Source organism: Cyprinodon tularosa, unplaced genomic scaffold (genome assembly GCF_016077235.1).
Source record: "Cyprinodon tularosa strain WSP-4 unplaced genomic scaffold, ASM1607723v1 ctg623, whole genome shotgun sequence".
NCBI classification, from domain to species: Eukaryota; Metazoa; Chordata; class Actinopteri; order Cyprinodontiformes; family Cyprinodontidae; genus Cyprinodon; species Cyprinodon tularosa.
The window spans coordinates 498,991-521,927 of NW_024039367.1; the positions used below are offsets into that span (position 1 = coordinate 498,991).

The 22,937-nt window shown below is 38.7% G+C and overlaps 2 protein-coding genes across 3 annotated transcripts; one reads left to right on the forward strand and one right to left on the reverse strand.

Annotated features, from left to right (window-relative positions):
* Window positions 1–7,749: 7,749 nt before the first annotated feature.
* On the reverse strand, window positions 7,750–15,857 carry LOC119798431 (carbonic anhydrase 1). Its single transcript, XM_038307911.1, has 7 exons — window positions 15,696–15,857; window positions 15,270–15,467; window positions 13,356–13,474; window positions 11,643–11,735; window positions 11,491–11,553; window positions 11,251–11,406; window positions 7,750–9,060 (listed from the first exon to the last, which is right to left on the reverse strand). The coding sequence occupies exons 1-7, from the start codon at window positions 15,727–15,729 to the stop codon at window positions 8,941–8,943; spliced, it is 783 nt and encodes a 260-aa protein (XP_038163839.1). The 5' UTR covers window positions 15,730–15,857; the 3' UTR covers window positions 7,750–8,940.
* Window positions 15,858–17,590: 1,733 nt separating this feature from the next.
* Window positions 17,591–20,678, forward strand: rbis (ribosomal biogenesis factor). Of its 2 annotated transcripts, none has more exons than XM_038307899.1 (4): window positions 17,591–17,704; window positions 19,968–20,083; window positions 20,204–20,320; window positions 20,407–20,678. In XM_038307899.1, the coding sequence occupies exons 2-4, from the start codon at window positions 19,973–19,975 to the stop codon at window positions 20,473–20,475; spliced, it is 297 nt and encodes a 98-aa protein (XP_038163827.1). In that variant the 5' UTR covers window positions 17,591–17,704; window positions 19,968–19,972; the 3' UTR covers window positions 20,476–20,678. The 2 variants fall into 2 exon arrangements, with proteins under 2 accessions (XP_038163827.1, XP_038163828.1); XM_038307900.1 differs by lacking the exon at window positions 17,591–17,704 and adding an exon at window positions 17,793–17,870.
* The last annotated feature ends 2,259 nt before the right edge of the window (window positions 20,679–22,937 follow it).

A 22,937-nucleotide genomic window follows, 5' to 3' on the forward strand; every position in this document is an offset into this window, starting at 1 on the left:
AGTGCAATGGAAAACTTCAAAATAAACCTAAACCGAAGTTCCCATAGGGCAGAATCATGACGGGCTCAGTGGTGCCGAATAGAAATATATTCCACACTTTTCAGATCGTTGTTTGCATAATGTGGGAAAACCAATTGCATGTTCTCTTTTACTTTTGCAATAATTCCTGTTTAGTCATCAGACAAAATACCACTGTAGGATTATTAAGACAAAACGGAGCAAAGTTGAACCGGTTGGTTCCTGGAAACTTTGACAAACGTTTGTCTTAAAAGGTGACTAATATACGATGATCCTCATTCCAAAATCCCCATTGTGTCTAGCTGAACTGATTTTTCTCAGAAATCAATGAGTGAATCCTCACTGTTTTGGGTCACTGCATGTCTGAAAATATATTGAACTTCATGCATTGCACCACTACTAATGCCGTGTGGCCCCAAGCAAACTTCCCTCTCTGTTTTCTGTCATTCTAGAGCTCCATATTGACTAGACTGTGTTAATGAGACTGAGGCTTCACCACTCGATAGCAGCTATTTATAATGATGTTTCAGGAGGACACATGTTTTGTGTCCTAGTGAGTACAAAGTTCAATTCTATTTTGAGCTTGGTGCAGCAAGCCCAATATTTTCAGTTAATGCACACAAGGTATAAGGGGAAAAAGAAAAAACAGGTCTGAGCTCAACTTCCTATAGTTGCAAGAAAAATGATAACTCATCAGCTAAAAGAATCTAAGGAGTATTTGCTGATTGCATCTTCCGTAATTCGACACAGAGGTGTTACCAAACACCAGCAGACAGAGTAAGTATCACTGATAAATCAAATGTTAGATCGGTGCTAAAGCAGAATCATCTTAACAGACATGTTTCATTCTTTTTACTGTCTCTCAATCTAAACGTGTTAGATTTAGTAAACAAGATAACTAAAGAATTGAGAAAATAAATGTTAAATTTTAATTATTCAGTACTATCAGATCAGTTAACCAGGTATTTAGAAGAGGTAGTAAAATCCACAACATTTTGATCCTTGTCGTATCATTTATGATATGATGTAATGTAATATATCAAAAATTATCAAAACAAAACTGCATCAATTGACCTCATAATCTTAAAATCAACCTGCTTTCTATTCACTTCTTGGTAAGTCCTTTAATACTGCACTTTGAAGGTTTGTTTAATATACTAATTCATATCACGGAGTTGAACTTAAACATGGCATCTCTCTATCATTGCCTGAGCCGAACTGCACGTCTTGCGTGCTTACATCACACGTCTTATCACATACAAGTGATTGATTGGCTGAACCTACACAACATTCCCTGTCAAAATAAGAGCGTCACATATTAACATTTAACACCCTCACTCGCTCTTATTCCATTGCATAACATAGAAAACAAAATTACATATAAAACAACTCATTAGATCTGAAAATAGAACTCATTACATGCCATTACCAAACATGTATGTTGCAAAGTTTCTCAACTTCAGCTTAGTAGCTGGCTTGGTCATAACATCAGCAATCATTTGCTCTGTAGGACAATACTCCAAAATAAACCTTCCATTGTTTACATTTTCCCTGATGAAGTGGTACTTAATGTCAATATGCTTACTTCTCTGTCTATTCACTGGATTCTTGGCCAATGCTATGGCACCTTGGTTATCTTCGTACACCTTTGTCTGTGCATATTGATGATTGTCAACACCACTTAACAGTTGCTCTAAGTAAAGGCCTTCCTGTATGGCTGATGCTAAGGCCATATACTCTGCCTCACACGACGATAAAGCCACTGTTGGTTGTTTTCTTGTTTTCCATGAAATCAGAGCGCTTCCCTCATTTAAACTAGTACAATACCCTGATGTACTTCGCCTATCAACCGAATCTGATGCCCAGTCAGCATCACTGTAGACTCTTAGGCCTAGTTTTTCTGCCTCACTTCTCCTGAAGTACAATTTCTTCTCTTTTGTACCTTTGAGGTATCTGAACACGTGTTTAGCTTTGTTCCAGTGCTCCAGAGTTGGTTCAGTAAAGTGCTGGGAGAGTTTACTAACCACAAAGCTAATGTCAGGCCTAGTGCATGTGGATAGGTAAATCAAACTTCCTACGGCCTCCCTGTACTTTCTCGGTTCTTGCATTTTCTCTGCATCCTCTGTATATTCTAATTTGGGTTCACATGGTGTTTCTCTGGGCTTGCAGTCCTGCATGCCAAATCTGTCTAAAACTTTATTCACAAACTTCTCCTGTGACATTGTTACTACGCCATCTGCCTGTTCAAAATCTATCCCCAGGAAATGTTTCAGTTCACCCATATCTTTCATTTTGAACCTTTCAGTGAGCATCCGTTTCACCTTTTTCACCACATTCTCATTGTTTGCAGCAATGATGAGATCATCAACCCAAGCTATAATGATCACCTTCTCGTTGTTTCTCTCTAATGTGTAAACACATGTATCTGCAGCATTTTGGACGAAACCATTTTCAACTAGGCATCTGTGTAGCATTGCATTCCAATTTCTTCCCGATTGTTTTAACCCGTAAATGGATTTCTGTAGCTTGCACACTAACTTCTCACCTCTGTCTGATTTCATCTCAAACCCCTCAGGTTGCTCCATGTAGATTTCGCAATCAATTGGTGCATGTAAATAAGCTGTCTTAACATCCATCTGATGTAAGACTAAATTTTCCTGCACCACTTTTTGCATCACAACCCTTACACTAGTCATGTCAGCAGTGGGTGAGAAGGTTTCGTCGTAATCTGTACCTGGTTTCTGATTATAGCCTTTTGCTACGTACCTTGCTTTGTACTTTTCAGACCCATCAATTTCGTTTTTCAACGCATAGACCCATCTACCCCCCACTGTCTGTTTGCCCGGTGGCAGCTGGGTCAGGGTGAACGCTTTGTTCTCCTCGAGAGATTGCATCTTTTCTTTCATTGCAGCTTTCCACTGCCTTGCTTTAGATGAGGTAATGGCGTCCTGGTAAGTATGAGGTATATCACACACTGCCCTGTAACAACAGTCCATGCAAGTGTTAAGATTGTCCTCTGTGTCACCTGTTTCATAGTCCTGCAGATGAACCGGCCTCCTCTTAGCTCTTGGTGGGTTCTTTCTGTGAACAGTCTGTGTGACTTCACCTGGCTGGGTACGATCAGTCTTTTCAGGTGAAGCACGAACACCACCACTTTCAACACTCTGACCTGCATTTTTCGGTTTCTCATCAACCCTCTCATCATCAGTGTTGTCAACCATGGTATGTATGTCCCCATAACCTGTATGTGACTGCTCTGTTTGTATACCTTTTTCGTTTGTCGTCCTAGTTGTGAATTTCACCAACCTATGTTTCTGCACCCTCTCTGTGTCTGGGTAATATACTAGATATGCTGGGCTGTTTTTGTCATAGCCTAGGAAAACGCCTTCATCACAGCGCGATTCCATTTTGCCCTTCTCTTGCTTGTAAGCAAAACATGCAGATCCAAACTTTTGCAATTTGGACAGGTTAGGTACATTGCCTGTGAACAGCTCGTATGCTGTCTTCTTTGTGCGCCTATTGTAACACCTGTTCCTTACATAAGCTGAGGTCTGAACAGCATAGTTCCATAAGTTATTAGGTAACCCGCTTTCGATCAGTAGGCATCTGCTCATCTCATAGAGTGTCCTCCAACCTCTTTCTGCAGTGCCGTTTTGGTGGGGCGAGTAAGGCGCAGACGTCTCGTGTCTAATCCTGTTTCTCCTTAACAGTGTCTGGAACTCATGACCTGTAAATTCAGTACCGTTATCTGAACGGATACACTTGACATGCCCGTAGGGGGCTATGTCCGCCAAGAATTTTTCTGTGGCCGTAACTGTGTCACTCTTAGACTTGAGAAAATACACAAACATAATGCCTGAATAATCATCTGTAAATGACTGCACGTAACAATGTTCTTCTATGCTCGGAGTACGCATGGGGCCTGCCAAATCAGTGTGTACTAGCTCTAGGGGCCTTTTTGCTTTTCTATCTGGTTCCCTGTTTCTTGTCTGTGTAAATTTTCCCTGTGTGCACACCTCACATGACACATCCACCCCAGAAGAACCTCCCTTAATCTCCATGCCTTTCACCACACCTTGTAAATTTTTCACATCTTCATAATTACAGTGACCCAGTATCTGATGCCAGGTTTGCACATCATGACACACTTTTAGCTGGTCAGCATCCTTTTCAACAGTAGGTAAGTAATACAGGTTACCGTTCTCATGTATGTCGAAACTTTTACCGTCACTGTCGATTATTCGACTGTCCCCCTTTTCGAAGACCACCGTCGCACCTCCGTTGACTGCTCTCGACACCGAAAAGATGTCTTGTGGATATGTTGGCATGTAGAGCGCATCCCGTAGCTGCGCTCTGCTTTGTTGTCCTCTGCTGTCCAGCAGATGGATCACCGCCGTTCCTCTGCGTTGCGCCATCCCGTTGCACTTGCTTCCATCCGCCAATTCCACCGAATGGGTACTAGGCTGGAATGAATGGTCGAAGCTCTCGAACTTGCTAATATCGTTGATGATGTGGGAAGTCGCCCCCGCGTCCACCATGATCCCCTTCCTGTTCACGTTACCCGGTGGTCTCTCTCGCTGAACGTTGTTGGCCATGAAGAGGGAATCGTCAGCTCCATCTTGCTTCTCCGTGAATTTTCTGGCGCCATCTCGTTCCTGCTTCTTTTTGCAGATGGACTCCGCGTGCGTGGCGTTTCTGCAATGGCCGCACCAGACTCGCTTGTAGCATTTTCGCGCTCTGTGTCCCTTTATTCCACACTTGTAGCACGTCATGTCTCCATCGTCACTTTTTCTGCTATTTTCTGTTCTGCTTTGCCCTTTGCCCGATCTCGCATGGGTCTTCATCACATTGTCTGTATTTTGTTCTGTCATTTTCATTTTCTCAGACTCTTCGTAAACGCGCAGCCTTCGCTTGAAGTCGGCGAACGTGACATTGTTCTCATTCTGTGTCACATGCACCGCTAACGGCTTGAACGTCTCTGGTAGCCCGCCTAGCACCATGGCCACGATCAGTCCATCACTGAGAGTTTCCCCTGCTTCACTTAACGATGTGATAATGCTCTCTGCCCTTATCAGATAATCAGTAACAGTCTCTTTTCCATTCATTTGCAATCTTGTCAGCGACGTATACATGTTTATAATTCTAGGCTTGCTTTTACCGGCGTAATGTTCCCGCAGTATCTTCAGTGCCTTTCTGCCATCATCAGCCGCCTCATGCCTGATTAGCGACAGGCTCTTGTCGTCGATTAGCCTTACCAGCTCGGCGTAGCAGTCGGCATTCTTTCGACGGTCGTCGTCGCTCGGTTGTTCTGGTTCATCTCCTAAAATTGTCCCTTTTAGCTTCAGGATGTGAAGGCAGCTCAAAAACCTTGTTTCCCACAGGTCGTATTTTTCTTCTGACCCGTCGAACAGCAACTGTGGTGCTGGATCTCCAGTGGCTCGGCTGGCCATCGTCACCACGAGTCCGCCAAAACTTTTCCTCAGCTCTAAAAACTGAACGTTACCGCGTAATACGTCGCGTTTAACTAAGACTACTCACGCCCGCTGTCTTCGGCCCTGGGCCCATAACCTGTTGAGGGTTTTTATCCGGTAGCAGCAGATTTAATCTACGTGACAAAGATGAGCGGAGCGGAGTTTCACAGTTTTCTTCTTTTATTCATATCACGGAGTTGAACTTAAACATGGCATCTCTCTATCATTGCCTGAGCCGAACTGCACGTCTTGCGTGCTTACATCACACGTCTTATCACATACAAGTGATTGATTGGCTGAACCTACACAACATTCCCTGTGAAAAATAAGAGCGTCACATATTAACATTTAACAATATCTATTTTCTTTTTTCTTAAGTATTCCCCTGCATACTTACTGGGACAATCATAAAGTGATATTAATGTTTATAACAGAAAAATAAAAAAATGTTAGCTAGTTAGTCTAACCTTACAGTCACCATGAGTTCATAGTTCATATGTATACATAGATGACTAAAATTAGCCTATAGTCTATAAAAACTGTTGGAATGGATAAAAAATAGTTCACCAAAATCCTGTTTCTGCAATTCATTATTAGGTTCCCTTTTAGGTATTATTTTCCCAAGGAAGCCTTAAACCTTATTTGGGTCAGTTTAAATAGGGTATTGTACAAGAGCTCCACCAATCTGTGTTTTTGAAGTCTCGATATAAAGTCAATATAATCGACAACTGTTGTCTGATGTTTTTTCTTTTTGGGGGCGCTATGTGGCCAGTAATGTTACTGAAATATTGTAGAGACAATATTATATATATGAACTCCAATTAAACCTCCCAAAGTTTGGGTGAGTCTTCTTTGTGTGATAGATTTTGGTTATCAGATACAATTTTTTTAAGTTGCAACACACACACACACAAAAAAAAAAATCAAGCACATTCTTTAATAAATAATAATCTTTTTGAATTCACTATTACCCAATAAATAGATCGAGTAATGTTAAAATCTTACTAAATATTTTAACATTACTAAATTTCTCCTTCTGCAATAAACCAAATATGCTCTATTGGATTAAGGACAGCTGATTGCAGAGGAACTCACTGCCAAAACAAAAACACTTCATAATGATATAAAGCAATAATATGTGGTCATAAATAGATGGACGTGGTCAGTAACAATACTCTGAAAGATTCTGGTGTAGTTTTTAGTAGGTATCCAAAAATCTCCTGAACCCCATGGTGGTTCTTGACCATATTTACCAGGGGACCAGGGTGGGCCCATTATTTTTACATGAGGGCACAGAAAAAAATAATGAAACAGAAAACTGGGCAAGAGTTCACTGTTTGATATATTAAGCAAACCAAAGAGCCATTTTCTAACCTGGAAACCTCAGATCTACCAAATGAAAACTGCGATCCCATCTCAATGATTGATGCTAAAACTACAATAAATTCAGCTTTAAATCAACAAAAATAAATTCTAAATATAAAAAATGAAATGAATCAGCACATATCATTATTTATGTATCATACATTTATCTTGCATTTTGCTTTGGCACAGAGGCCACAAAAGGGGCCAGGTCTGGACTAATACTACAGGGACACTAGCCTCTGTCTAGATCCACCCATGCCCAAACATTCATGATGTTTACATCAAATGTTAATTACATTAATATTGAAGCAGAAATTCTGACTTAATTAACCAGGCCGCGTTTTTACAATGTAGTCATCATCTTTATTTCTTTTATCTTGCATTGTTTGAACTGTTGCCAAGGTTTCATGTTGGCGACAAAGGTACCTGGTTTGCTCTTCTAGTTCTGTACCTTTTTTTTTTGTAGATTTCACATGTAATAATTCAGAGATTGCTTTCAGTACACTTGGTTTTAATGAGTGTTTATTTGAGCTACCTTTGCATTATCTTGAACCAGTTTGATCATTCTCATCTGGATTCTGGCATCACAAAAACATTTTAGTTCAAACAATTGGATATTTTCCATTTTTTGGGGAACCACTTTATGTATAATCAGCCACCTTAATCCTGGACCCACAGGCTTTTAACATGCTTCCAAATGTCTCGGTGAGTCTGTATTAGTTTGACAATGGGATAATATTTTAGCTTTTTCTTAAATGTAATCTGTCTGCATCATCACCCTACAAAAGGAGTTAGTATATTCAATAAATATATATATTTTATTAAAATATGACTATTCATTTTGTAGATTATTGAACAAAGAAATCAAAGACACACAAAAGAGAAATGACACAAATTAATCATAAAATATATTTATTCAACTAGGAAAGGACCATACCCAAAAAAGTCACATCACACACCTGGGACAGCCTCATTACTGATTTCCAGTTAGATATTTTATTATCATTATATAGTTTATTCAAATCTTTCTGATGAAACATCCCTCTTTAGAAACGCTACACTCAGAGTTCTTAAATGGCCTCTTGTTGATCATTCCTCTCAAGAGGACACCAGGCTGACAGGATAATCTTCTCTTTTGGCAAGTTGCTTGGCCTCTCAGGAAGGTTTCTTCATTGGCAATGTAACATAGGTCTACTGTGCGCTTATACCACCTCAGGACTCTACAATATATTTGATTTATCTTTACTGCTATAACTATATATGGGTTTGAGAAAAAAGCTTTTTTTTGTCATAATGCATTATTTAGGAATTGCTTAAGGCCTAATATGCATGAACTGGGAGGATCTAAGAGACAATCCATCATAAAAATAAAAAAGACAGGATGTAAAAAGTTTTTAGCTATTGTCGTGCAACTTTCAGCCCTTATGCCGTATACTGCCGTACGATTTGTGTCAATAAGGAGGTCATTGCCTTCAGGCAGCATGTTTGCATGGGACTGCACGTGTGATGGTGTGTGTGTCTGTGAGCCAGAGGGGGATTTTCTACGTCAATCACTTGCAAAGGAGGAGGTTACATCATTTCAGTAAGCTGCTGTGCTGTGGAGGACGGCAAGGCAGTCAGAGATTACAGCAAGATTGACAGCCGGATTGTCCTACATGTTGGTTTGTTCACTTTGGCACCTTACCCCCCACCCCCCTCACAGATGGTGATATGGCATTATCATCTCCCATACTGGAGCTATACAGCTTGTGCCTCCTGATAGTTCCAGAGCACCATTCTGGTGAAATTATTTCAGCCACTATGAAGAGTTTGTTTGTAAGAAATGAAATATAACAGGCCTTGCTTGCTGGTATATTACATAAAATAAATGTAAATCCCATTTCCTTACATCCCTTACATACAAGAAATTTGTGGATTCAGTGTTTCCTCCTGGATGCAATGGTGTTACTGGAATTCAAGCTTTAAAACTGGACGGAAAAAGATATGTGTTCTTTCTAGGGTTTACTGCAAAATAGGTACTTATGAAAGCAGGGATAGGATGGATAAAGGGCAAGTAGGGTAAAAGGGTAAAAGAGGGGGATGGCAACTACTTGAAGGAAGCACGGACAGGGCGACCCTTGAGGGGCTGGGGAGGGCGGTAGTTGTCCACCATGCAGCATTCAGATTCACCCTCAGCAGAGAAGAGAAGGCTGCGGAATTTGCCCATCTGTGAAACAGAGAGAAGAGGCAAGTAGTCAATGCAGTCCTTCTGTGGTTTTGATAGAACAAAAGCATACCTTCACTGATTATAATCCAGATACACTGTAAACTGTTGACTTGGGCAGTGTTTTGAAGTTAAGTCAACAAGTGATGTGGGAAAAGGCCGGGTTTAAGTGGATAAATTGAAGTACTCTTCATCTTTTTATGCTCTGTTGAGTTTAACCGTTAGCTTGCAAGTTTATCTTAAAACCCAGTCACACAAATAACAAATCTTCTATATTATCATCAAAGGAAAACAAAAACAAAGGAATATAAATTACACCCCTTGCCCACAGTCCAAAAAAAAAAAAAAACTGTTTAAACCTGCAAACATTCAGCTTTTGGGAACAACTCACTGACCCGCATCAAACGACTCAGCGAGCAATCCAGGGTTAAAACGTCTTTAGCGGGAACAGCAGACCTGTTTCCACTGTCTAATTTACGTGATACCCTCAGGTGCAACATATGTGCGTCACAACATCATGTCCGTCGTGTCTGATCTAACAGGCCAAAACTCTGCTTGCATTCGATAAACATGGAACTGCACTGGTGAAAGAGGTTCGGATGAACAAAAGAGACAAACAATAAAGCACACTGATTATGCCCTGTCTCCCTTCCCTATTGCCCTCCATTGTTTACTTTCCTGATTTCTGTCATACTGATGACATCAATGATGCAAACAAAGAGCGAAGGCGTCAACAAGACTCACAAAGTTGGGGGTGGAGGTCAGACAGCTTCTAGCGGGGCGTCAGACCAGGCTATTTTGCCAAATGGCAAATGAGCCAAATGCAGACTGTTAGCTGGCCAAACCATGTTTCCATATGGGTAGGAAATAATTTGGAAACGACCCCTATACGGAGCTGTTTACTAGATATGCAGTTGGCCTCATTTTTTTTTCCTAATGTAGTTTACTGTCAGTAGAAAGCTGAACTCACATTAAAGCAAAGTGCAATAATGATAATAACACTAAATCTTTTCAATTAAATCCCCTCCTCCTCGAATGCTAACTTCAGGTTAGTGGTTAGCCCCCTTGCTTTCTAAGCCTAATTAGAATATCAATGTTAAATGATGTTTGCTAACTTATTAAACCAAACCCAACAAAAACAAAACAAAAACAAACAAGAATGTGAATGTTAGATCAACTTTCAAACATCACAAAAAAAATCTAGAAGATTTAGCTTAATTAGATGCTAGCTACAGCATCTTTATTATTACTGTAAAGAAGTGCCAATATATCTTACAAACTGCAGTTTCCTAAGGTATTGAGCGATTTTTGTTCAAGCAAAGCAGCTAAAATCTAGCTAATCAGTTGCCACATGATTGTGTCAGATGACCTATTTAGAGGATTTTCCATTAAAGCTGGATAATGAGTTAATAATTTACAGCCCTTAGGAAAGCCTCCAAAAACTGAGGAGGGTGTAAATGGTCAGCTAATCATGTTTTACAGCTTTGGACAAATAATGTGGATGATGGATCAAAATAGCTTGTAAATTAGCTGATAGATAAATGATAGGTAATTACTTGTTTGCCTGTAACTAATGAGCCAGGCCTGAAAGGGCACTATGTTTAAAGGTTATCTTAACCTTTGATGTATTCACTCTTGATAAACCCACTAAAAAGCAGGACAGAGAATTTGTGTATGCAGTGTTATTTTTCACATGCCCAAAAGAATTTGGCAACAATGACAAACCAATCCAGCCGAGTCAAATGACGGCTCTAACGGCAGTGCTTTGGGTTTTTCTATGCATAAACAAAAACGCAATATATATTTATGCTAAAAGCTACAGAATTCTGCTGACTCTAAGTTACCTCAGTGTCAGACTTTGATGTACTGTGTGGGTTGAATATTTCCTGCTAACTCTCCGTGTACTCATAACACATTGTGGTAAGCCAGTAGAGTCTGCATGAACTCTCAGTTGCCCTTTTTCTCTCTGTTAGCAGTTTCACTTCTTTCTCATATGAAGGTAAAATGGTGGGACTGTATTGCCTTTCCTCTCTCTACAAAAGGTTTCTTCTTCTATATTACGGCATGCTCTTACCTCAAACAATTGGGTCCTTGATTCAAAACAAAAAAGGACAGAATTTGAACACAAGCCTGCTGTAGTGTGGGAACACAGCCAATCTCCCTGCAATGAATGGGCTTTCTAAGTAGACCTACCTGTGCAGAGCTGACGCTGATTGGCTCTTTGCAGACTATCCAGGTAACGCTTTCCAGGAGAGGGGGCGTGGTTAGAGAGCCATCATAAGTCCAGTAGTCTAGGCAGCCAGGTAGCAATGTTGCAGGGTTGAAGTTAGCAAAGGAACTTTGCTTTCCCTAAAAGTGCATGAAAGACAGGGTCTTACATTTTTTTATTTATTGACACAGAACATACACAAAAATATTTCTATAGAAACATACTTTGGTCTTGATTGAGTCAAATGCATCAATAAGTTTCTGGAGATTTGCATTTTCAGCACCAATCTGAAAAACAAAAATTATTTATATTACCAGTGAAAATATATTTGAGGGGCTGAGGTTATATTAAATGACTCGAACAGACAACTGCTCACCTTTAAGAAGACTCCAACAACAGCAAGCCCATCAGGCTGACTTGCAGCTTCCCCAAAGCTTGGATATTTGGTGTTCCAGTGCACCAGGTGGAGCTGGAAGTAATATAAGAGGGTACATCATAAAGGTTGATGTACAAATCCTAAAAACCAAATTTTAATCTGATTTCTGTACCCAAGAATAAATGAAATTGTGTTTAGACTGTTTGCTTGTATTAAAAAAAAATGAACAATTTCTTTTGGAGGAAAAAAAAGACCTTAACAGGACCGGATAGAGCTATCTTCGATGGTAAATGAATTTGACCACATTGGACCAATTTCCCACTGGATCATATTGTAATGAAATTGTTTTCTTATTTTTATCATGTTGGTCTTTTTGGAAATTCTTCTGAGCTTTTTGCTGAAATATTAGTATTTCCATTTCAATTAAATCTCACTGTTGTAAAAGTAGCATTCTAATGATGGCATCCAGAATCGGTTTCCATGCACTAATTGCAACAATCTAAAATGTCAATCCAAAAAAACCTAATGCAAATACACAATAAACTATTTCGTGAACCTTTAAACTGTCATCAGGCTTGCATAGGCAAACTATTCATTGCAGATACTGTTTATTAATTACACAGGAAACAGAGGTTGGAGGTGTCTAAGGATCTTCCTGTGCGGAACATGAACTTAAAAGAGAGCATGTTACTCTCCCCAGTGTCTGATATAAACATACTTCAAGTTTCACACAGGAAGATTGCTGATGTTACAGCATTTCCTTTCATTTGTTTCTTGGCTTTTTTTAAAGATGTATAAAACAGCCTGTGTGATGTTGACTGTATGATCTGGTTGAACTGTAAAGTGCCTTGAGATGACATGTGTTGTGAATGTGGTGCTATATAAATAAACTGAATTGAATTGATGTCTTGAGTTAAAAACTTTTTAAAGACAGTAGAAGTCATATTTGCTCTTGGCTCTTTTATACTAGCTTTAAGCTTTGCCTCCAGGAACAACTAATCTGAATTTATACCTAACAAATACTTTGTAACTGTAAGTAAGATATTGCTTATATTTTTGCTTACATTTACTGAGAACCCTTAAAAGAGGCTAACTTCCAAAACCTTTAATTATCCCTCTATAGCCCCATTTACACTAGCCTTTGTAACCGTGCCGAGAACCATCCGAGCACAGTAACCGAGATAACCTTTGAGTGCAAATGGAACACAAAATGAACTGGACCATGTCAGGCACAATTAAACCACGCTAAACTAGTACTAGTTCAACAGTATGGCTCGGTGTGGTTCAGTTGTTGCTGATATCAAAGAGTGCATGAGCAGACCACATCATCTCCTATTAACAGTCAGCCTCCAGTAGATGGCGTTAATGCACATCATATGTTGCTGGCTAACCTCCACAAAACAGAAGACGAACTGTAAACAACAATCAAAATCTTCTGAGACTGGGGCTCTTACTGCAATATGAGCGGAGGACGCTATCCAGGCGATTTTGGATGGAACAAAACATAATCACAAAGTTTCCCTACTAGAGAGCAGTAGTACCGTAGATCGCCACTAGGAGGCAGGAACCGTGCTAGCGCAATGTGTAAACGGTTGTAAGGATCCAAGCTCAGTCCGAACTCAGCACAGATCAGTTTTCAGAAGGTAGTGTAAATGGGGCTTATTTTAGCTTCAATCTTTCATTGATCATATCCCTAAAAATAAGCATCCTTACTTCAGCTGGGTATTTGGTCCCGGCCACAGTGTGTTCAGATCCCTTGTCATCTGAAGCCCCCCAGTGAAAATGAAACTGCTTCAGCCTGTAGGTCCCTGAGATTGGTCCATCTTTCAGAGCTGTGAAAAGGAAAAAAAAAAAATGGAACACTCTTCAGTCAGCTCAGCATGAGTCAGAAACTGACGGTTTGAATATTTCTTCTTTTGGGACGTGAGACAAAAGGAACATTCTAAAGGACATACATCCTCAAACAAAGAATAAATAGAGAAACTTCAACAAGATAAGATACACACACCCAACCTGATGAAACAGCCTCAGTGGCTGTTGTGTAAGAACACAGCAAACTAAACCCCAAAAATACAATCCGATTGTTGCTACCTTCCTTCCATAATCTATATTTAGTCTGACAATACAAAGCGGTGGAAATAACTGAGACACACAAAAACATTTCACATTAGTGACTATTTGTTTAACAAATGAATATATAAAGCAGATGCATTCATGCTTTCCACAGATCCTATGTGATGCATGACCATATCCTGCAGAAAAGCGGATACCTCTTTTAAAGAAGAAAGGGTTAGAAATAAGCAAGTGGCTTCCTCTATTAGATAACAGGAGATAAACCGTTCAGGCTAAACAACACAGGAATTCATTTCTAATGTAATGTTAAAATACGTGCATTAGTCCATAGGATAAAGTTGCACGCCTGTTAAAGTTTAAGAGAACAGAGCGACCTTAGAAAAGGTTCTTTGTGCAGAACAACACCCACCCATCCCCCACTTCTTTTTCACTTTTGCGCGTTTGACCTCGCTCCTGCATGAAGAGTTGCTGTGGGAAACGGTTACCAAGGGCTGCATTTCCAATGTGGATGGGGGTTAAAACCTTTCTGCGTTATTTTCAACTGCATGTCAATAACAGCAAAATCTCACAATAAGGCATGTTTTAAGACAAAATAACAATAATAATAATAATAAAATCAGCAAGATCAGTTTATCATGGATGAAAACCCTGGCCTGGATACATTAAAATTTACATAATCAGCATATCCATTTGTTTAAAACCACAAAAGAAAAACTGCAAGCTTCTAAATTTGAAATTTTCATATTTCTAAGACCTCTGCACATTTGATACTTACAAGAATAGCTACAGTATTTAATTAAATTTAAGTCCAGGGTGGCTACATGGACCCTCAATGCTGTTACAAATTCAAGAAATAATGGTAAAAAAAGAAAAAAAAAAGTTTAAAAAGCAGCTTTACAACTAGAACATATGAGCCAATAAACCAAAATACAACATTATTAAACATCAAATAGAAAAACTATTTTGAAAGTGTGCATAAAGTTGGGTTATGATAGATATTCAAATATGGATCCGTTTTTTTTTTCTTTTATTGAATTTCTGCCATGTGGCATAGGATCAATTTAGACTGGCTTTCATTAGAAAACCATGGATTCATAGCATCAGAAATTATTTTAAATCTATGTGCTGTAAGATATATCGCTTTGATAAAAGAAACAAAACAAAAATCTTAAAAATGTTTATGAATTGTTAAACAAAACCCAGTGAAGGAATCAGTCTTTATAAATCCTGCATTAAAAGCATTAAAATGCTGGAAGGACCAAAATCTAAATAGAACCAAACAAAGAGCTATGTGCCTTCTATCTATCTCATCTTTATCTTTTGTATTATAATTTTGTTTTGGATCGGATTGATCTGGGATCATTTCATATTACTGGATTTAAAATGCACCAGCTTGTTTTGGAAAGCATCTTGGGACGACCTTGTGAATTGAAACTGCATAAATCATCAAAACTGAACCGATTTAATGAATATAAATTAGGCCCAGACATGCAGATCTTAACTGGGGCCGCGCTGAATAAATGAAATGTCATGCATTATTCTTTGGATACTAACTGGAGCTGTCGGAGTCGTCTACGAAGGTCACTTGGAAGGAATGGCCGTTGTTGAGGATCTCCTGGCAGGTGGACGGGTCGTACTTCAGGACGAGCGGCTTCAGCTTCGAGTCGTAGGATGCTTCGCCAGGAACGATGTCGATGGGAGACTGACGGGGTCCGTTCGCGATTGGGAAGCTGTCGGCCCATTTGTCGGGTCCTGAATATCATGCATAATAAAAAAAATATATATAATCATCAGATTTATTTCAAGATCGAGTTTTTGCACACATAATCTGCATTTTGGTGATCGTGCGTAAAAATCTACAAACGCGTAAAAATACTCCTATTATGAATATTATGGATGCGCTTTAATGCTTTTATTTATTCAGTGCAATTTAATGATTAATATTATTTTCACTAATGCATTAGACAAAGAGCGCCTCACCGTTACTCGCTGCGTATCCCCAGGCGTGAGACATTGTAATGTAATCTGCAGAGCTGTAATCTCCCAGCGCAGAGCAGAGCAGAGTAGTGCAGAGCTGCCAGTGTCCCCCACCTGACAGCCGCACGGTTTATATAGCAGCCTGTGCGCAGCGCGTCTCAGGCTGCCTTTGGCCAAATGTCCGCGTACAGTGACCACGGGAGGAGTTAAGATGCGCAGATGCGACGCTACGGGTCAATGCAATGCCCCTAATTCCTCAATTAATGTTAGAGATATATGCAGATTGATCTTGTTCTTCATCTATACCCGATTATGCGCGGTATTACGCCATTATGTGACGCAGCGCGGGATGGTGGTGCACACAGACCTAAATTATACCTTAAAAAAAAAAAAAAGAAGACAAACAAAACCAGTTAAATAAATAATATGTCATATTGGGAACTATGCGTTCACGTTGAATTTAATCAATTATCTTATGTTTTAAACATTCAAATCATTAAATAATACAGTTGTAATATATTATACATTTTGAAAGAAATCATATATCTCATTCCATACATTTTAAAACTTTATTATTGGCCCCGTAATAGAGTGACAACACAGTAAAAACACTTTGGATAAAATATTAATTCTCTAATGGATAATTACTTTTTAATATTCAGCTTCATTTAAATTTTCTCAGACTGGATTATTATTTGTAACCCAGTGGGAACTACCGCTCAGTGCAGCATGAGATACAGAGGAGAGAATCGCCTTGTTTTGTTAAGGTTCTGTAGGCTGCTGGGAGGATGAACGTTGTGTTATAATGGCTCTATCTACTGGTGGTGCAGCAGATGGCAGATGCAGTCTTTAGTTTGGGTAACTATAGCCACCAAATCAAATGTATTTTATTGACATTGGATGTCATAGACCAAAACAAACTACTCTATCATTCTGAATTCGACGCAAAATAGCTTTTGGAATAGTTTACACAATTAAAAATCTTAAGAGTGAGTGGGATTTTCTTTTTTTAGTGCATTTAAATGCTCTGAGAAGGTTGCAAGTATCCGGTTTGATCCCCACAGCCTCCACTCTGGGTTTCTGAGCAACATCCTTAACTCCAAACTGCTCCCCGGGTGCTGCACAGTGGCAGTCCACTGCTCTCCAAAGCAATGGTTTAAATGCAGAGAGTTAATTTCTCCATTGTGAGATCAATCTATTTATATTTCTTTCTTAGTGGAACCACCTGCATCTATAGCTTGTAGTATTTTCTTTTGTGTGTTTATACCTGCTGGGGATATGCAGATCATTATTTTTTTTTTTACATACTTAGCATACTTAGAAAGATCAAACTCATCTAAGAGCATCCCTCTTGATTTTAAATATTTTATAAATTAGATGATAACCTGTTATTAACCTGGTACATTGTAACATATGTATGCATTTATTTAAACCATTTCATTCAATCAGTAGCTGTTAGTTTGGGGTAATTGCCATGTGCAAGGTGAACCTTCACCTAAAGAAAATCTATATATAAGAATCAAATATTTCACAGGAAAACAAAAGCATAAAATAAAGAGAGATTAATTGTCTCCTTGCAAGCACTGTCAGTTTAACAAGACAGCCACGTCTTAGATAGAAATAAAATGGAACAGCACGATATGTTGAATTGGAATCACAAATTTGAAACCATAGGTCAATTTTGACCTCAATTCTGTTTTCAACAGAGTTTTTTTTATGTTGCACCAATACCAAACCGGCCTTAACGCTCCATTGCTGGAGAACATTGACTGCCCTACCTGCTCTTGATGCACAAAAACCACAAAACTATATATATATATATATATATATATACAGTATACCACTGTATGAGTCAAGTCGGAGACAAAAGTTTTGCCCTGACAAAGATGGCGGCTCCTGTACGGGCTTTGTTATCACCGGAAGTAAAATCTTCTAGTCGTCGCATGCAATTGACGTGACAGGCATGGCACGTTTGTAGCGCATGAATTCACAAACATCACTCCAGAAATAACGTAAGTGGGCTTTTATTTGATGTGTTTATTGGATTATTTACAGCGTTACTTTAGGCTTCTGTTTATTACGTGTTCTGTTAGCTTCTGTCTATAGAGCCTGTCGTCATATCGTGTTTGTTTACCAGATTAACACCGGACAGCTGACGAGTTCCTTATCTGTTAAAGGGTACGGTTTAAAAGTTTTAGATTTTTTTATTCTGGAGGAGCATGTAGTTATCCTTAATAACAACATTGGAGGAAACAATATTTCCTAAAGAATGTGAGCTGGTCCTTTTATCAATGCTGCTTAACACAAAATAAAACATCAACAACAAACAAGCGGTTCAGCATAATTCAATAGAGCTTTTAAGACATTTGTATCATGTTATTTTATCATTAAATCACTAATTTCAGGCTACAGTGAAATATTCTGCGGATGTTTTTCAACACCTAATGAAAAAAAAATGAGTATTGGGTTATTAAATCCAAATATTAGAGAAGCTGATTTATTTATTTATTTTTTGTATCCCATTAATAAGTCTGATTGAATTAAACAAAGCTTTAAGTTATTTGCATATTTTAACACTCTCTTTAAAGTCAGAAGTTTATTTGTTCTGTGTTGTGTGAACCTGAAGGGCAGAGGTTCAGACAGCTTCTGACCAGGATGCATTAAGACCCTTTTCTGGCCTGTCATGGATGGAGGTCAGCCTTGATCAGTCTCTCTGCAGGCCTAACTCTTATAGTTTGAATCTGTCCTGTTTCATGGCTCAACCACACTGTGATAGATGTGCTCAACCCAGACAGAATGAAGCCAGGGTAAAATATGTGGAAGGTTGCTATTCTTGAATGACTGCTGTATGAACAGGAAGGGGTTCAGTTAAAGCAGTTTTGTTCAGGATACTGAGGTGAGGCAGTTCTGGACAGGAATGTCTGAAAATCATCCATTTTTAGCAGGTTTAGCTCCAGGTGGACCAGCCAATGCATCTCCTGTCTGCAAATGAAACCGATCTTGCCCATCAATTGGCTTAAAGTCCTTTCAGAGAAGGTGTTAAAGCTCAATTACCAATGTGTCCAGGGGTTTGCAGAAACTAAATCCAGAGCTTTCATTGGTCGTAACCATTTCAGCATTCGGTGGTAAAGGGGAAGCCTGCAACCCTGAAAAAATCTGCCCACTGTAAAGTACAGAAGTGGCAGCATCATTCAACATATTAAAATATGGGATCTTCCAGATGAACAAGCACTCTAAGCAGGGAAACAAAATCGTTCTAAAGAATCGTCTGAATTATCAAACTACTGAGAAGCTTATCTGTTGTTTATAAGATATTGACTCAGTAATAAATGTCAATTGAATATGACAGCAAACATACTAGTATTTCAGACAAGATATATATTACATAATTTATCCGAAGAGCTGCCATCTTGTCATTTACTATTTCCTTTTCATTACTCTGCGCAAGAAATATTAATTATGTTCAACAAAACAATTTCACATTGTATTATTTTTGCTTGGTACGTTGCATTATAAGTGATCAAAGAGGCGGTTAAGCTGCAAAATATTGTGAATGGCAATAGTTACAGTTAAGTGACCAACATCACATTCTGAAAATACAGCATAGTGATAATATCTGGTAAGTTTTTATATTGTTTTTACATGTCGTCAGACTATGCTCTTTTTCCCCCAGCCCCTTATGCTGTTGATCCATGAACACTATCTTAACTAAAGCAAGGGAGATTTGCAGTGCTTAACGTACGGGTTTGTGGCTGGTCACTGTGCTCTTTGAGTCTTTTTAGTGGACAAACCAGGGAGGTTATGACTAGATAAACAGTTTTAGATTTACAGCTAGTTATTCTGATTAAATGAACAATCCAGCCTTGCAGATCTCACCACAGAAAGGATTGGGGACAAAATAACACTGTTTAGCTGCAGGAGTACACTACTAGAATAATGCAAAGATGCAGAGAGGTTTTTTACCTACCGTACTCTCCGAGGCTGGAGATATAGTTCACACTTGTTTGTCACAAAAACAGTGCATTTTATTTATATTGGTGAGGTTAAATATTTAGTTTTAAAGCTAGTACCGACTGGTACTGAGATAACATGCCGATTAAGTTGTGCATCCCTAATGCTTACTATCTAAGAGTGGGAAAAATCTTTTTGTATTTTATTTTTTTACTCCTATCAGCACTAAAAAGACTTTTGTTGAGACAAAATGTGTTTTTTTTTCTTTTCTTTTTTTTTTTTTTTTTTAACATTTCTCTGGTGACATTTTTCCATCTCCCTTAGGTAATATGGGGAAGAACAAACAGAAAGGAAAAAAACAGCAGAACGTCTTCGAAGTGGCAAACAGGCATCTGAGGATGAAGAAGAAAGCGAAACCTGTCACAACGGCTCTGAAAAACGTGAGGTCTTATTTTGTTTCCTCCTTCAGTTATCCACACATATAAACCCCTCTCCACATATTTTATATTGAATTAAGTGTATATTTTACACCTGATTCAGCATCTGTTGTGTTTTGACAGATCAATGCAGTGAAAAACGAGAAGGTGGAGAACCTAAACCAGATATTTACAGAGATCCAGAGGGATGTGCAAAGCATTTCAAAGGCTGTTGCTCCTCAAACAAAGAAACAAACACAGGTAGGGGAGAAGCTGTGGACATTTAATGATGTAGATACTTTTAATCTTATGACACAGATAACAAAATATGTTTTGTTCCTTTTTAGGTTCCTAAAGAGCCACCAAAGGAACCGGCAAATGTTGACAGCGCTGCTCAGCTCTTCTCTCAGCTTTAATGGATTGGTGCTGATGGCGAATTCATCATTAAATGTCCAAACAAGGACTACAGAAATTATTTTAGTATAAAGATGTTAAAATCTTGGCTGTAGCTGATGAAGTTTGTACACTTTCAGTATAGAGGAAGATTGTTGTCTTAATTTGTTCTTGATTCATTTTTTCATTTTGCACAGAATAAAAATTGAACGATAAACTGCAAAAACAAGGTCGGTTATTTTTTTTTTAAATCAAACAACCTTATATTTCCTGCTTTTATTAAAGAAGACATCTTTTAAGATATGTTCTTATATTTTTATGAATATTGATATTTGTTGTAGGGTAATATGGTAATTGGGGTAATTTCGGGTCCAAATTTGATCCAATTTGAAAAAAAAAATAGGTGTCTTGCCAGGAAAACAGACTTTAAAATAAAAATGTTATGACAGAGATGCCAGATCTCTGCCAGGAACCAAATTAAATGTAGTTTGCAATAAAGATCAAAACAATTGTTTAAATATTAGCACCCATTATTTTAAAATATTTTTTAGATATATCTTTAGATATATCTTCGACTTTAAAGGATTACAGATCATCAAGACTATTTTAAAATTAGTACACCAAAGTCTTAAAATTAGTGAAGCTTTTAAACCAAAAAAACTATACAAAAAATGACTATAGATTAGACTGTCATTGATGCAGGGTATTGCAATATTTATCGCTTTGCCACCACCTAGCGGTCAGCATGCTTAATTTTTTCCAAATGAGAATCTGCAAAGTAGGCACCTGCATGTGTTCACTATGTGTGTGTAATTGCGAAATTACTTGTCAGAGTATTTGAAAACTTGCATCATTATTTTTACTTCACCATTTCCTATATTATTGTGGACAAAAAATAATAAACATAGCCTATCATACTGTCTCCATGCAACGTTACACATGTAGTGACATCACCTGAATACAAACCCTGGTCTCTATGGTAACGTGTCCTGGAAATCACCAAGGCAGCCTGAGTGCATGCAGCCGCACAGATCACAACCTCTGTATCAGTACTTTATACACTGGCAAACGGCTTAGTTAATTCAGGAAAGGTTGTTACTATGGTCTGGTAAAGTGATTTTGTTCCCAATAACACGTTACCCTACTTCGTTACCCAAAAAAGTAATATCCTTAGAGTAACGTGTTAGCTTGTAACACGGACACAGTTTCTCAAGCTGAGTATGTTGTGTAATGGCAAACACGGTGATGAATGACCTGACTTTCCTATTACTTGGGTACTAAAAATCCTGGGGCTTTAAAATCCTGAGGCTTTCAGGGTATAAGGGACTTATATCTCTCAGATGACCCTGACCTCTTGGGGCTCCCCAGGAGGAGCTGAGGGGCCCGATCCTATACGTCCCCTAAACACTTCCCCTGGGCACTAGCCCTTTGTTTGCACGCTCCTGTGGAGGGTCTGCCTCATTGAAGCCGTCCCAAACCTCGTAGTGGGTAGGGCGAGTGGACCATTCAGCCCTTAAATAGTGAGTCTGCATTAATGGAGGCTCCCTGGAACTTGGCAGCACATGTAACGGTATCCTAATATTAGAGGAAATGCGTGCTTTCAAATGTAAGTTCCAATGGTTTGTTGCGGTTCAGCAAATGAGATTTCTCGGGACGGGGAAGTATGGGAGTCCCTGCTGACACTGTAGCCCCTATAATGAGTATGAGTGTCCTGATACATACATCATTTATTTATTTTTGTCATTTTCACAGGGTTATGTTTTTGAAAATGTGTTCTGAAGTCGCTCACAAGTTTGTTAAATTTGTCTGAAAAGAAAAAAAAAAGATAAAACAAATACATTTTCTGAACTAAAATGTTTGCTTATAACTAATACAACTTTAAAAGTTCAAATGGGACAAAGCAAGGATGGAATTTAATTTCCTCTGGAGCAGCTGCACCTTCCCTGTTTTATTATTTAACGTGTTTTTATTGGAGTTCTTGTTATGCTCACTTTTCTCCAGGTCCTTTTGTTTATGGCTCATCCCAATGGCCATGATCCCAAACTATGCAGACCCAGACAAGGAAAGTAGGCCTGTTAATCAGGACTGAAGCGAGAATCCCAACGGTAACTCTGAAGTATTTGCAGAGATCTATCTGCTCACAAGGACGTTTTGTAATCTCCAAATCTGGCCTTGATAGGATTAAGGTTAAAAAAAAAAAAAAAAAAAAAGTTAAGAAATTATGTTTGCAGTTTCCCAAATTTTATATGGGGGACACAAGTTAAGCATCTTGACCTATATGCAAACTGAACAGATCATGTCTGAAGTGAAACAATGAGATGACAGCAAGGTTGCTTTTCTGCAGGGACAAGAAAATCCAATCAGTCAATAGGAAGATGTAGGGAGCTCAATGCAGGAAATGACTTATTAAAAGCTGCTAAATGCTTAGGACTAGTCTGAGAAATTTACCTTCCAAAAGTAGAATTAAACAAAGCAAAAAACAGAG

Excerpts from the sequence above, each read along its gene's own strand:
- LOC119798431 (XM_038307911.1), bottom strand. The coding sequence starts at position 15,729 with ATGTCTCACGCCTGGGGATACGCAGCGAGTAACG. Across the intron at positions 13,475-15,269 it reads AGACGACTCCGACAGCTCCA|CTCTGAAAGATGGACCAATC; the intron begins GTTAGTATCCAA and ends TCCTTTTCACAG. Across the intron at positions 9,061-11,250 it reads TCAGCGTCAGCTCTGCACAG|ATGGGCAAATTCCGCAGCCT; the intron begins GTAGGTCTACTT and ends TCTGTTTCACAG.
- rbis (XM_038307899.1), top strand. The coding sequence starts at position 19,973 with ATGGGGAAGAACAAACAGAAAGGAAAAAAACAGCAGAACGTCTTCGAA. Across the intron at positions 20,084-20,203 it reads TCACAACGGCTCTGAAAAAC|ATCAATGCAGTGAAAAACGA; the intron begins GTGAGGTCTTAT and ends GTGTTTTGACAG. Across the intron at positions 20,321-20,406 it reads AAACAAAGAAACAAACACAG|GTTCCTAAAGAGCCACCAAA; the intron begins GTAGGGGAGAAG and ends GTTCCTTTTTAG.